This window comes from Rissa tridactyla, chromosome 2 (genome assembly GCF_028500815.1).
Source record: "Rissa tridactyla isolate bRisTri1 chromosome 2, bRisTri1.patW.cur.20221130, whole genome shotgun sequence".
NCBI classification, from domain to species: Eukaryota; Metazoa; Chordata; class Aves; order Charadriiformes; family Laridae; genus Rissa; species Rissa tridactyla.
In genome coordinates this window covers 94,193,446-94,208,400 of record NC_071467.1, presented here as the reverse complement: position 1 = coordinate 94,208,400, position 14,955 = coordinate 94,193,446, and the positions used below count along the sequence as shown (strand labels likewise).

The 14,955-nt window shown below is 37.6% G+C and overlaps 1 protein-coding gene across 8 annotated transcripts in view; it reads left to right on the top strand.

Annotated features, from left to right (window-relative positions):
* SLC35B3 (solute carrier family 35 member B3) overlaps positions 1–14,607 on the top strand; it is a 30,647-nt gene extending 16,040 nt beyond the window's left edge. For 7 of the 8 annotated variants that reach the window (XM_054192354.1, XM_054192353.1, XM_054192351.1 and 4 more), the window contains 4 exons: positions 1,659–1,751; positions 2,160–2,271; positions 7,120–7,189; positions 8,263–14,607. In XM_054192354.1, the coding sequence (XP_054048329.1) occupies positions 1,659–1,751; positions 2,160–2,271; positions 7,120–7,189; positions 8,263–8,413 (426 nt within the window). In that variant the 3' untranslated portion in view covers positions 8,414–14,607. The remainder of the gene's footprint in view (positions 1–1,658; positions 1,752–2,159; positions 2,272–7,119; positions 7,190–8,262) is intronic. The other variant, XR_008464993.1, reaches the window with a different exon arrangement.
* Positions 14,608–14,955: the final 348 nt, after the last annotated feature.

Here is a 14,955-nt window from a genome sequence, read left to right as displayed (position 1 = left end):
CAGAACTTTCCTTTTTATTCTGCGTTAGTCTGGCAAATGTTGGTCTTTGTATTGTATACTCATACTACTTGTAGAGAATCAGTGTAGTGACTAAGGATATAAAGGTTTTGTTTGTTTGAGGCCTAGATATTACACTGTAGGTTTTTGTTTGGAGAATTCAGTGCAGAAGTACAAGCAGAATTTCAGAAATAATTTTTCTAGATTTGAGATTGTGGGTAAAAATTTAACTGGTCTTCTGAATTGGAGATCATGTTTAATGGACAGTGATCTGGAAACAAAATTGAATAGTAAAAGAACCTGTCATTCACAGGATCTCTGTTTCATTGAGGAATTTGGAATTTGCCCTGGATTAAGCAATTATGAAAAGAGAAAAGATGTCTTGCAGCTGAAATAGTAACCACTGCTCTGGAAAGTTACACCTGAATTTGCCTTGTGTGTGATTCTAAGTGGGTGACATATATCACACTGCCTAACCAGGAACTAGCAATGTGGTGCGCATTCCTGGTTGTGAAAAGTGAGGTCTTTGGGTAGTTTGGGAGAAAAGCTGGATGCAGAGGCAAATGAAGAACCAGAGACTACCTTTTGTGTGTAAAAACACTGTAAAATAAGAGCTCTGAAGATCAGATCATTGTTTTTTAAGAGTTTGAAAGCAGGTCTGTTCTTGAAATGTATATTCCTCTTCCTTTTTGTAGAGCAGTGATAAGTGTGCGGTTGTCTCATGATGGTGTTATCAATTGTTAGTAGATTTATTTTTGCAAATAGTTGAGATAGTACAGCAAGAAAACAATTGATGAAATCTGTATCAAAAGAAGTACAGCCATAATTGACACCAAGTTTTGAAGCTAGTAACGTGTAGAATAGGTCTGTTGACTGTCTCCCTTGTTCACAAGAAAAGGCCACTAACTGTTGCCCAAATACTGAATGCCTCCTGCTGTACGGAGGGATGTATGGATGGGAAGTTCCAGCTCTATTGTTGCCGCTACATGGGAAAAGATAGGATGAAGATTCTTTTGTCGTTGTATGAAGCTAAGAATTAAATATGGGTACAGATAAAATGAAGAGCTTACCTGTTTGCTGAGTGTAGTCTGTTCTGAGTACTGATCTAGGCCAGAGCTGGTCATATTTGAAAGTCTTGTATCCTATAACCATAATGCAGGTACACCATGTACATGAACTGAAGCAACACAGATGAAACTTAATGTGAAACTTGTAGCAGTTCATGGTGATTATGTGCTATCCTTTGCAAATTTAATGTAATGTGGATCTTCACTGTGCAGGATAAGTAGCAGAAAATTAAATACATCTAACATGTTATTCAAAATACTAAATTACATAGTTGTGTGAAGTTTTATTTAGGCTGTGAAATCCTGAATTTGAAGGATTCTCCGCAGTCAATATTGACCTCAGGATGTTATTAATTGACTAGCTTACGAAACTTTTTTTATTTAGTTGTGGATAGGAGGAATGTCTGTAACGCTTACTGTTCGCATTTCACTGTACATCAGCTGTTATAGAAATCCTAGTAAAAATATCTTCAATCACTGCAAATGCAACTCTGAGAAGTTGAGCACGTTAGAAGGGCCAAGCATTTGAAAGCATTTAATTTTGTCCTTTTGTATAGTATCACCTGGTAATTATTTTCTCTTAAACTATTCTAGGTTTTGTATTCCTATTCAATAGGTTTTGTGTATATTTTATTTGGATTAACATGCACTAGTGGATTAAGCCCTGCAGTAACATTTTGCTCAAAGGTAGGTATAAAGATTTCCTTTTTTCTATGAAGAACCTCATTGGAAAACATTGCTCTGTATGGTTTAGAAAATCTCACCACTTCTCTAAAGTTATATTTTCATCATGTAAACTGGTTGACTTGTATAATTCATATATTAAGCAAGTTGTTACAGTCTTTGATGTATTAGATTGGGTAATGTTTTAAAAAACAAAACAAAAATCACAGGACCAGACTTATAAGCTTATAATTTCATTATTATTTTTCCATTATTTAACTAAAATTAAATAAGGATCTTTGCATGAATGCATTGTTGAACAGCTTATTATTGCTCAAGCAGTTGATTAAAGTCTGTAGTTTTATGTCATTTTGCAATACCTCAGGGTTTGTTTTACATTTTCCTAACAGGCTTTTTTTGTTATTGTTGCAGCATCCAGTTCAGACGTACGGTTATGCATTCCTTTTCTCCCTGACTGGTTATTTTGGCATATCCTTTGTTCTAGCTTTGATTAAAATCTTTGGTGCCCTTCTGGCTGTAACAGGTAGGAACAAATGCTATCTTTACTGCTTTTGGTACAAAACCAGAAAGTAATCCTATTATTTAGGACAGAGTTTTTGAGAATTGTTCTTACTGTGGCTTTTTTCCTGTTCTTTGTGCTGACTGATTGTGGTTTGTGTAGTATGGATCTTCCTTAGTAGTGCGTGTTTGACACCTTCCTGGTTCTTTCTGTGCCACAGTTTCAACCTTGAGGAGCCTGTGATCTCGTGCATATAGCCTGTGCTATGTTTTAATGCAGAAACAACACTGTTCTAGGCAGAGGAATTGCATTGGAAATGTATAGCAAGGTGTAAGAAAAAGGTGTAATTTGAAACATGGAAGGAAAGGTAAGGATGTTCCAGTAAGGCATAGTAGGCAGTGTCATAGTCTCTAAGGACAAAATTTATGGTGATTTCCAGCAAATTCTGTTGCTAGAAAAACTATGAAGAACTCCCCTGAAGCTTCTGAATGCCCACACTCTCACAGTTGAATGCTGCTCTAGCAATAGTAAACGTACTCTCCAGACTCAGTTGAGAATAAACTCAAGTGGAACAAATTCTGACTTTTGTGATGGTCTGCTCAGTTCTTTTTACTGAGTTGAAGGGAATAAAGGATGTGTGTTAGTTTTGAAAGTCAGGATTTGAACTAAATAAACTTCTAGTGGGCTGTGTATTCAGTCACTTGTGTATTCATGAGACGGGCATAAGCCTATTGTTAATGACAGAAGCAGAGTCTATCTAGTCTTTCAGATCTTCTTCTAGACATCTGATGTAATTGTCCGACAAAAAATGGAAGCAGTCATGTTTTCTGTTAAATGCTTGGTACAGCATATGAGTGTATCAGCCATGTCAGAAGAAACACATGTAAACAACTCTGATCAGTAACATGTTGAAAAGATTTGGGCCACTCACGTGTGCGTCTGCTAACCGCACGTGAATGTGGAACAATACAAGGCCCTAAAGAATGTCAAAAGGCCATGAAGATGATCTGAGGGCTGGAGCACCTCTCCTATGAAGACAGGCTGAGAGAGTTGGGGTTGTTCAGTCTGGAGAAGAGAAGGCTCTGGGGAGACCTTACTGCGGCCTTCCAGTATCTAAAGGGGGCCTACAAGTAAGCTGGAGAGGGACTTTACAAAGGTGTAGTGATAGGATGAGGGGTACTGGCTTCAAGCTGTAGGAGGGTAGGTTTAGATTAGATATCAGGAAGAAATTTTTCACTGTAAGGCACTGGAACATGTTGCTCGGAGAAGTTGTGGATACCCCATCCCTGAAAGTGTTCAAGGCCAGGCTGGATGAGGCTTTGAGCAACCTGGTCTAGCGGGAGGTGTCCCTGTCCATGGCAGGGGGATTGGAACTAGATGATCTTTAAGGTCCCTTCCAACCCAAACCATTCTATGATAAAAGTTAATGGAATCTTCTCCAGGCGAAGAAAGTCACCAAATGCTGTCTTGTCTGTGCCTGTGATAGTTCATGCACAAATAAAAAGTTTCTGTGATGTGGTGTTCTCACCTAATAATGTAATAATTTCCCAGCAATAAACGCAAGTGAGACCTATCTGCAGATCGGACATGCCCCAGGTATGTGTCCAGACGGATGAGGAAAAGGAGGATGTGAAGCAAGAGACAGTCACAGAATCACAGAATGGTAGGGGTTGGAAGGGACCTCTGGAGATCTAGTCCAGCCATTACAGATTTTCAACCTTTGTAGATATTCAAACTTGACTCTTATCCCGTATGCAACCGGACATATTCTTCACGTTGAGTAACCAGTCATCTGGAAAAATCACGTGGAGAGATAGAAATACTACTAGCTGAGATTGGCTTTCTATGAATGAGGAAGCCACTGAGCACAATGAGTCTCAGCACTGCACTGGCAAGTAATGTCATCTGGTTATGTTTGGTCTTTACTAAGGCATTGGCTGATGTGTGCCTTAGAAACAATGAGAAGCATTGAAATTAAAGACATTCTGTGTGGAAGGACAACTATATGGCTTCAGAGAAGGAAGTGTGTTCAGACCTTACTGCTATATTGTCTGCCTGAGATTCCTAATGGAAGAAGCAGTACAGAAAGTGACTAAATCAAAGTAAGAGAGACGCGACAGAAATTGTGGCTCAGAAATTATTTGCATTAGTTTATTGTGCCTTGCATCTGTATTTGTGAAGCTGTGGCATATTTTAGTATGTGGCGTTACCGTAGCGTGGCCAGCCAAATGACGTAACTGTATTACAAATGAATACTTTTAACCTGTATCATTATGAGTTTGTAGAACAGTCAAGTGACAAAGTGTTTACATATCAGAATGTCCTCAACTGTTGGAATAAGGGGAAATGACCCTGCTGTTCATTTCAACAGTAGTTAATTGTAATGTTAATATTTTTTGGTGTATCTAAAAACTCTAAAGGAAGTCGGACACTTGATAATTTTTCAGTGTCTTCCAGTACACCTGTTTTCAGGCTGTCCCTGAAATAATTACTCTTTACTATATGCAGCTGCTATAGAACATGAAATTGTTTGTCTGTAGAAAATTGTTGCTTCCAAACTTAAAATGAAATTTGAGTGCTTTTTTCAAAAATCAGTCATTGCCCATCTAGCCTCCCCTATCATTTATATAGTCATTACAGTAGTCTGTGGAGAACAGTTACACCAGGCTCATTCCTTCCTCAGGTTACTTTTTCTTAAAATGACAAACATTAGTCACAAGGGCCTGCAAGGGGAAAGGTGTATCAGATGCCATGGGGCTGGAGCCACTTTCCTCTCTTCCCTCTACCCCTAAAAGCTGGTTTCTGTCGAGTGATGCTCTACTTCATTCGCAGTAGTGGAGAGGAAAATACAGATGGTTGTTTTCTGACCTGAGGATTGCATGCTCTGCTCTCCCGTTAATTGTTGCCTCTGCAGCACTTCCGTGTCTCATTTATTTTTAACAAAGTTCAGTACGCCTCCTCACTGGAAATTGGCCCAGATGAGAGGGTTGGTTCAAGTATTAAAATAGCTCTTAAAAAGTCTTCCTGTGCTAAAAAAATGTTTAAAAATGCTGTGGAATAGCAAACTCTTCCCAGGTTTTCTTATGCCTGACCTTGACAATCCTAACACTTGAGCCCTTTACATCTTGCCTGTAGCAATGTGAAAATGTTTATTGTGCCTTGAAAGAACACCACATTCATTACTGTCCCTCCCACCCCCCATCCACCCTCCCCCTTCTGGGGGGGTAGTGGGGTGAAAGAGTTTAATGAAAATTGTATTTCTATTAGCAGAATGAGAAATTATCAGACTTAATTGGGAAAAAGAAGAAAAGGCACTTAATTTAGAAGGAAATGGTTACATAAATATTTTAATTAATAACTGATTTGAAAGAACAGAAATAATCGTAATTAGAAAAACTGAAGTAATTTAACCATTTTTTAAATTATTCATCTGTAAACTGTTTTCTAATTAAAACTCAATTTTCTTTTTCATTCTCCTTTAATTTTTCATGTAATAGAAAATCATTTTATTTGATGCGCATAAATTTCTTAAAATGTAAAGAAAATTGTTGCTAAAAAGTTGAGATTGGATCAGATAAAGCAATGGTGAAGGCTGTTTCTTCCACTACAAAACATGCTTTTAGGTAAATATTTGTTTGTGGGGGAGGGTTGGGGAGAATGAAACTTACCTTACTAGCCATAACAGCATGAATACCATAACAGCATCAATATACATCGGTAGTCATTGGTTCCTCTGGTCAGTATGTTACAGTAAGACTAGTGTGGATGTAGCTATACAAGTAAGGCCTTCCAGTATGGTGTAGTAAAAAGTACTTCGTGGTGAGCAAAATATTTTCTGTTAATAAAAAAAATGTAGTTCTTCTTTACATACAGACAATTGTACTGGGGTCTTTCTTAAGTGAGCAGCCTGCACTATCATACAACACCTTCACAGGCCCTTAACCTCCATAGCTGAACTGGTGCACCTGGCTGCATTATTGCTTTCTTATAAACATTTTCTATAACTTTCAGTCACTTGTTGATTTTTTGTTTCAGTGATAAACTATATAGGTTTCCCAGTACACAATTTCCTAGCAACACTGTGTTCTCGTTCATAGCAGATAGCATTGAAATTGTTCAAATAATTATTGTGGCTATAGTTAATTTGAGAATAACCCAAACAGATAGTTTACTTCCATTTTGGTAACAGCGTTGTATTTTCAACTCTCCTTACTACCTTGATTCTTTCTAGAGATAAGATCACATGTAGAAGAAAGTCTCTTAAGGCTTTTGATGAAAACTTCCTAATGCATAATCATTGAAGTCAGACATCCTTGGTCTTTTAGGTTTCTGACTGAAGTTTTATTTCTTTGCACTGTTAGATAAATTTTCAGTACCTTCAGAAGAATGGCGAGATGCTGATCCCATTCCACTTAAAAATACAGCCCAAAACACCACTGAACTGTAATAATGTGAAGTAGAAGTGGCAAGAGATTTGGTGTATCCAAATAGTGATGCTACTTCTTTCTGCACAAACAGATTAGTTTATACCGTCAGTTACTTGCAAGGCGTGTTTGTTGCTTTCAGATATTGTGAATTGATTAGCGTGAAGTTACTTAAATAGTAAGTCTTGTTCTGGAAGTTTCTCTGTTCGCAGATACTGTGAATGGAGCTGATACTACTGATGCGGTAGACTTGTTTCAAACAGCATATAGTTCTAGGTCTGTTTTGCACCGAACCGGGGCATCTGCAGTCTGTGTTTGCACCAAGGATGATCATTGTTTTAGCTGGACACCTAATTATGTCATGAGGTTATCTGCTAATACTGAAGACTGCAATATGTTCTTTTGCTGTAACTGAATTCTTAAAGAAATATTTTTTTTTCCTCTGCAGTAACAACAGGAAGAAAAGCAATGACCATTGTGCTTTCTTTTTTGTTCTTTGCAAAGCCGTTCACATTCCAGTAAGTACTTATAGTTTTAAATGGGGTTTTTGTGTATTTTATACAAAATTACATTCTTGATCATGGAAATATAACACTAATTGATCACATTCAGGCTTTAATGCTTTTCATTTTGTATCTTCTACAAATGTCAGCCCACTGCTGTAAATATTGATTGGCTTGTTGATGCTAATCGTACTAGAGAAAATAGTTTCCATTTTCCTTGTGGTCTTGAAGACAAGCTATTCCCTGTGTTGGCATTTTTTGTTGTTTTATTAAGAAAAATATTAGATAATTTCTAGTGCTTATGATACTTAATAAATTGTTCGAGTAATTTCTGTGGAGGAAGATTTGTCTAACGGAAGGCATTTTCTCCGTTACAGTAGTGTTTCCCCTTTTACGAGCTCAGGTTTGAGTTCTTAGCTAGCCTTTTTAAATAACTGCAAGCTTCTATTACCTTGATATGTTAAATTGCAAGATTTTTGAGGTTGGGCTTCTTCCCTTTTCTAATTTCAGGGAAGAACTTACATTGAAAAATGCAGCTAAGCGGCTACATTTTTGTTAATGGCTTCTGGTTTGAAACAAAATAGTATTCAATTTTATTGCTATCTATTATTTGAGACTTAAGAACTAAGCTTACAGCCAAATGCCCAAATGGAATTTACTCCAGCTAAAATCTTGAGGCTTAAGTTTGCATTGGGAAGTATGGATATAAGGCTCTGAGTGAGAACACATTTTTGAGCAGTAATAGAGAGTATAGCTCTCATAACTGTAGAAAGGAAAAACATACCAAAACCCCTCAGGACTACTGTATTCATGTGAGAAAGAACAACTACTGTTTAGTTATTATTTAAGTACAAATGCACCTTAATAAGCTCTGCAGACAGGGTGGGAAAAGGAAGGGTGGAAGGATAGTAACAATAAAGATTCAAGCAAATTCTTCCTCAGAGACCACTAATTTCTGGGGTTTTTTTTCCCTTAAAAACTCTTCTCTCCTTAACGTAGGGGATTTATTTTTATTTAATCCACAAATATTGCTATGTGATCACTACAGATAAAGTGCTAATGATAACTTTTTTTCACCTCCTCTTTAGGTACGTGTGGTCAGGCTTACTGGTTGTCCTTGGTATATTTCTTAATGTTTACAGTAAGAATATGGATAAAATCAAACTACCTTCACTGGATGGTCTTTGGAAAAAAAGTGTGGAAGAAAGAAAAACAAGGACGTTGTCACAAACTGTATAGACAGTGCTTTGTGCTTCGTCTAGACTATGACTTATTATTTTATTGGAACAGTCTTCAACTGATTCACTTTCCAAAGGGAACATTATTAAAACCAAAGGAGCTGAAGGCATATTGTCTGCTTGCAGACTGCTAGAAATGCACATTTTTGTGAGCCCTTTCTTCAGAGCACTTGAATTCATCGTAAAAGGTGTTGTGGGCCATTGTCAGATGGCATTATCAGGCAGTGAAGGACAGCAGCTCCTGGCAGACTGCTGAGAAGCTGCACTCCAAATGAGGACACAGTAGAAGACTAATTTGGGCATTTGAATAATATTGGCCGTGCGGCTGATCTAAGATTAGTGATTCTTTGTCTTTGTTAATTGTCGAGGCAGGATAATTTAAATGTAATACTGTATTAACATTTAATGGAACCTAATCAGCAACTGGTTGACCAAACTGCGATTTTAAAGGTGGAATGTTTAGAATATGGTATGTTGTCACTCTTTTTCATTTCAAATAAAAAATGTTGGGTTTTTTTTAAGTTATTGATTAGATCATCACAGAACTTGATGTTTATTGTAATGATTGAAATTTTTATGGAAATCTTACGGTGTTACTCTTCTTGATTATTGCTTGCAAGTAACAAAAATGAGATTGAGTTTGTGCTTTTAGAAGGGGGGAACAGTCTTTTAGACCTGAACAGGGTGAGAACAGAGAATGAAAAAGTTGTGATTGGAACAGTGGTGTGAGTAGCTGTTATTTGCTTATTCTCTGGTGAAATACAAAATTCCTAGTGACCTGTGGCCATCCATATCATAGTGGTGTAGAGAGACGTGGAAGCCCTCTAAATTAGTATCATCAAATCAAAAATCTTTATTTTCAATATTGGAGTAAAGAATAACAGCAACTGTTAATCTATTTGGAATATGTATTGCGTCAGTCTTTGTGTGGTCCCGTGATGAATTTAAGAGGATTAGGGTACAGATTACAATTTTCTTTATTTAACGACAGGGGAGACAATATACTACCAGTCTGTCTTTTTTGTCATAAATTTAGGAAGACTTAAGTCCATTTATCTCTCTCACTTTCATATTCAACTCACTTTTGAATCACTTGCCATCTCTTTCATTTTATATATTTAATAATAGCACTTCAAAAATACTAATCACCTTACAGTTCATTCTTTGCATGTGGCCATGATTTTTTTGTCGCTGTTGTTGTGTCCCTTAGATGCATCTTGGTGTGTGTTCTTTCAAATTAGACAGAAGTAAATTGGATCATGGAATTGTATAGTCAGGAAGAATGTACAAAGAATTGAAATATCTCACAGGATTGCCTTCTGCCAAAAATAATAGTTTATGAAAGTATTCAAGATGTGCAAAATGTTTTTCAGACATTGAGGAAGAATTGCTGTTCCAAGGAGCGTGTAATCAAAGCACAGACACAAAATGTGCCTTAAATTTTGCTTATTGAGTTGGTAGCTAGCATATGCCATGTTAAGTTTGTTATAAAATAGAACACGGGGTAGCACAGCCATCTTAGCACGATGAGACCAATATGTGGAGTGGAGAGCTGCACTAACGTAAGTGCACCGTCTCCAGCACTTCAAGCTACTCTGGTGTGTCAGCAAAGCCTTTCAACCCATATACGCCCAGTGTTGCCAAGTTATGAGAATTTATTGCATGTGACAGTTTTGTTTTTTTAAATTCCCAGCTGACGTATGATTGATTGTTTCCTGGATAAGGTAGAGAGGTGTGAATTTGACAAACAGATGCACCTTGAAAGAGAAGGGTGGCCTGCCATGGCTATCTGCTTTCACATTGAAGCCAAAGTCTTATGACAAGATATGAAAAAGGATTACAATTTCAAATTTGATGCAAGAGTGCATTTGACTAAGTCAAGGGGATTGATACACTTTTCTTTCCCCGTTATGTTTATCAACTCTTATATTCCCTTACATTCTTTTCACTAAAAGAAGTTGCTCTTTCCAGTGAGGTTAAGTTACCAATCAAGCTTAAAAGAGGGGCATTTTTTTGAACCTTTTGAAACGAAAGTAATTACAGAACATTTACTACTCTGTTCACTGGCTTGGGGGAATTCGGTAAGTCTCAGTTTTGCCATCTGTAAACTCTGTTGCTAAACATTGAAGTTCAGGAAACCAAATTATGTGAAAGATACCATACATCTGTAAAGTCATAGTAAATATAATTTGTTTGGCATCTGTTTTAGATAAATAGATGAAAAGTCAATCCCAAAGTTTCTGGCTAGAATTTGAATGTAGTATGTAGGTTGCTGAACAGTTTATGAAATCCAGTTTTGCTTTTATTTTCTCTTTGGAGAGTGTAATGTTCACAATAATTTACGTTTTAATTTATTCTCTGTTGTACACAAGACAGATAATGAAGAATGCATTAGGGGAAGATTTGATTTATTTTCTTATTCTTTTTCTTAACTATGGAAATTATGCTTTGTTTTAAAGGTGTACTTTAAAAATGATTTTTGTAGACAAATGAATATTGTAGGTTTAGTGTCAATAGCACGAATTTAAGGGTCAGATTTTTATTTTCTTAGGGGTGAGTCTAGTACTTGATAAACAGCAATATGTAAGCGTGTTAACAAAAATGCATGCACAAGTGAGAGTAGTTCATAATTTGTCACCTGTCACGGTCTGTGCAGTTTAATACTTTCATTGAGACGTTAAGAAAACCTTCGTTTCAGGGAACTGCTGTTTGTGGAGTTTTTTTAAATAAGCTTTATAGCACACGCAAGTGAGAGAACCTTACAAACCTCCGAGTATTCTTATTACAAAATTTTGTTTTAGGATCTTCTGTACTATATACGTGTGTTGGTTTTATGTTGTCTATGAAACAAGAATAAGGGCTTTTCGACAAAGTAACTGTAACTTCTTTATTTTTCATGTAAGAGCACTTATATTGGTATGTTGGTTAACCCTTCCTAATGTTGCTATGTAGACCGATCGTAATAACTCTTGCATTTTATAGTCATTGTCTCCTGGACACTTTACAGGAGGCAACCACAGAAAAAACACCCATTTGTTCCGTCACTATAAAATTTATTATCTAAATATAATGTGAATTAGTTGCTGCTTATGCTACACAACTTTCTCCTCTCCCCAAAAAACTGTGATATACGAATTAGTTATAACGGGATTGAAGTTAACACTAAAATTTAAGGCTGCCCAAGGTCTCCATTGATGTCAGCAACCTACCTCTGTGACACCCTCACCTTCAGCGGACTGAGGGAGCTCTGCTTCCCTAAATTAGTATGCATTTGCAGTTGCTTTCGCATTACATTTTTGCACTTATTTGGCATACTTGAATACCGAAGTAATTGACTGTGCAGTAGATTTCTTCAGTATTTCAGTACATCGGTATCATCAAACTGCTAATTATTTAGATACCTGTATGTGAATACAAGTGTGGAAAAACTAATGCTCTGAAACACCCCCTAAACCTACAGTGTTTCCTAAAACTTCATTAAACAGTATTTCCTAATCTTGTTTTACCACTCGTGCTTTGAACTTTCCAAACATTTTAACTTAAAACCTAGGCATGCGTCATTCCTACTTGTCTCCCTTACTTGTCTGTCTTACTTTTTGGATGCTAACTCCCTTTTTAGCATGCTCTTTTAATGCACTATGGATTGCTTTAGGTTTCTATTCCTGCATTTAAGGGCTTACATCATACTGTTACAGATTGGTCACATTCCATATTTTCTGCTTCATATCAGTTATGAGCGTCTGGATGATTCTTTTAAATCCTTTTTTCTCCATGAAAAAATCTTTCCTTTTATACTTTCCGTTATTTTTGGAAAGGTCTTGATGAGTGCATGTATGAGTTAACTCCTTGACCTCATTCCATCTTCCAAGGAAATCTCACTTCTCCCTTGCTTGCCTTTGAGAACTAAAGGAACAGGAAATAAATTATTGCAAGTGCTCTTTTTTTCTTTAATAAGTGCCTTTCTTACTAACCTGGTTTGTCTTAATTGTTTCTTTTCTTTCTGCCTCCCGTGCTCCCAGGCACAAACAAGCCCTTCTCTCATGTTTGACCGCTGCCTGTTCGGTCATGGAAACTTTTGGAGTTCTTTACTGTTCCGGAAAGATGTACAGAGTTGCATGTATACTCTGGAGGGCAGGAAATAATAAGTAAACTTCACAAGTTAGGGAAGTAATTAAATGGATTAATACTTCTTTTTTTCTAGAGGGATTTTATATATGGTATAGGTAATAGCTCAGAATTTGGTAGCGGGAGGGTTTTTTTTTCTTTTACGTTTTACCTGTTTAAATATCTTTATATTAATTTTAATATTTAATATAAAACTCTGCACTATTCAGGCAGTTTATAGACATTAATTTTAGTCTTGCCTATGAGGCAGAAAAATCCGATCTCCATTTCACTGATAAAGCAGAGATGGTAACTTGCCCAAAGTTGCTTTAGTAAGTCTGTGGTGAGCAGGGAATAGATGTTAATACCCTCGGTTATTCTATGCCCCAAGTCCAACAGAGCCCTTCTGTACCTGAAATAAAACAGTACCATTGTGAGCCCAGTTTTCTTTTACCCCAGTATTAGAGATTTTAAATTGTTTCTGTTCTGTGTTCTATACTAGTATAATTTAAAGTGAAATTAAGACAGTCAGAAAGTAGGCTTCCTGCATTTTGTTTGAAGCTTCTTTGCATTGTGTGCATTGTTATTGTTTTGTTGATTTGTTCTGTTTTCTGTGAACACTGCTATGGAATAAGCCAGAGAGAGTAGCAGTCATAGGAGATGCATAATATCCTTCACTTTCAAGTGAGTGGTCCGAATTTAGTTCACCTTGCTACTGGTCAAAAGCTGCTGCCGTTGGAAAACTGTGAGGACTTGTCATGATGTGAGGAGTTGGGCTTAATGATGGCATGCCAGATCTGTATCTTTTTACCATTCACTTGTAGAGAAGCAAAGACAGCAACGCAATAAAGAACATTCGTATACAGGTACTCAGCTTAGAATATAATGCTGTCTTAATGGTTCTTTTCTGTACGCGCATCAATTTCTGCTGTTTTGCTGGTTTGTTTTTTTTTCTTGAGGTCTGATAGTAATGTATTGCTTCTCTACACTTTTGGATATTTAAATATTTAGATTTCTCAGTTTTATGCTTCCTCTTCTCTTGATGTTTTATTGTAAGTGTAAAGTTTTACCTTGTCATTTTCATTACACCTGTAGTATTGTGTCCAGTTTTGGGCTCCCCAGAACAAGAGACAGACAGAGCTACAGGAGAGAGTCCAGCAAAGGGACAGGAAGATGACGAAGGGACTGGAGCATCTCTCCTGTGAAGAAAGGCTGAGAGAGCCAGGACTGTTCAACCTGGAGAAGAGAAGGCTCAGGGGTCTCATCAATGTGTATAAATACCTGGTGGGAGGATGCGAAGAGCACGGAGCTCAAGCCCTTTCCCGTGGTGCCTGGTGACAGGAGCAGAGGCAACGGGCACAAATTGAAACGCAGGAGATTCCCTCTGCACATCAGGAAACACCTTTTCACTGTGAGGGTGACTGAGCACTGGCACAGGTTGCCCAGAGAAGTTGTGGGGTCTCCCTCCTTGGAGATACTCAAAATCTGTCTGGATGCAGTCCTGGGCAACCGGCTGCAGGTGGCCCTGCTTGAGCAGGGGCATTGGACTAGATGACCTCCAGAGGTCCCTTCCAACCTCAACCAGTCTGTGGTCGTAAATCTTACGATCTTCGTCCAGGTTCTAATGCTTCCATTTTTTCTCCTGTTTTCAAAGTGCTAATAAACATACCTAAAACAAGTATCTCTGTTTCGGTTGGCTAGTCAGCTGAAGAAGCCATGCTGAGAATGCCTGATAGTGCGATTCTAGCTGAATAATGAGTAACTTCAGAGCACAATCCCCTCGAGAGAGAAACCTTCATTTGGTAACTGCTACTCCATGCAAAATGACACTATGTCAATCTCTTAGTGCAAACGCAAGAAACTTAGATAAAATTGATGCTGTCAACACAGAACTATGTGAAAGCATTCATTAAGGAGTTCAAAGTGGCTTTTTATTTTCTGCATTTAGCTCTTACCATGCTACTGGGTGTTGTAGTGCAGCATCTGATCTACATGTGTCTGTTAGAAGTGTTGCTACACCGCTTGCTGCCTGTTAGTTGTCAGCATTTTGCATGAACAGGGTCAGCTGCGGTAGCTGCCTTCCTACTTCTTCAAAACCCAGGGGTAAATTCCATTTAAATATCATTCTGTAGCATCGGGCATTTACATGAGCGTACCTGTGCAAAAGTCTATCCTAGTCCTAATAGTCCTAATTAGTCTATCCTAATGCAGTCCTAGTTCCGTGTAAAATTGCTATGTCAGGTTGAACACTTGAACCCCACCAGCACTGGAGCGCACACACTGAATACCGCTCTTCACCATTGTACAACCCGTCACATGGGAAACCGCTATTTATCCGTAAGTGCAGCAGTGAAGGGAAAATTGATCAAATAAACATCCCCTGGGCTTGTTAGTAAGGTACATCTGAATACAGGGTCTTGTAACTTTGGCTTCTGCTGT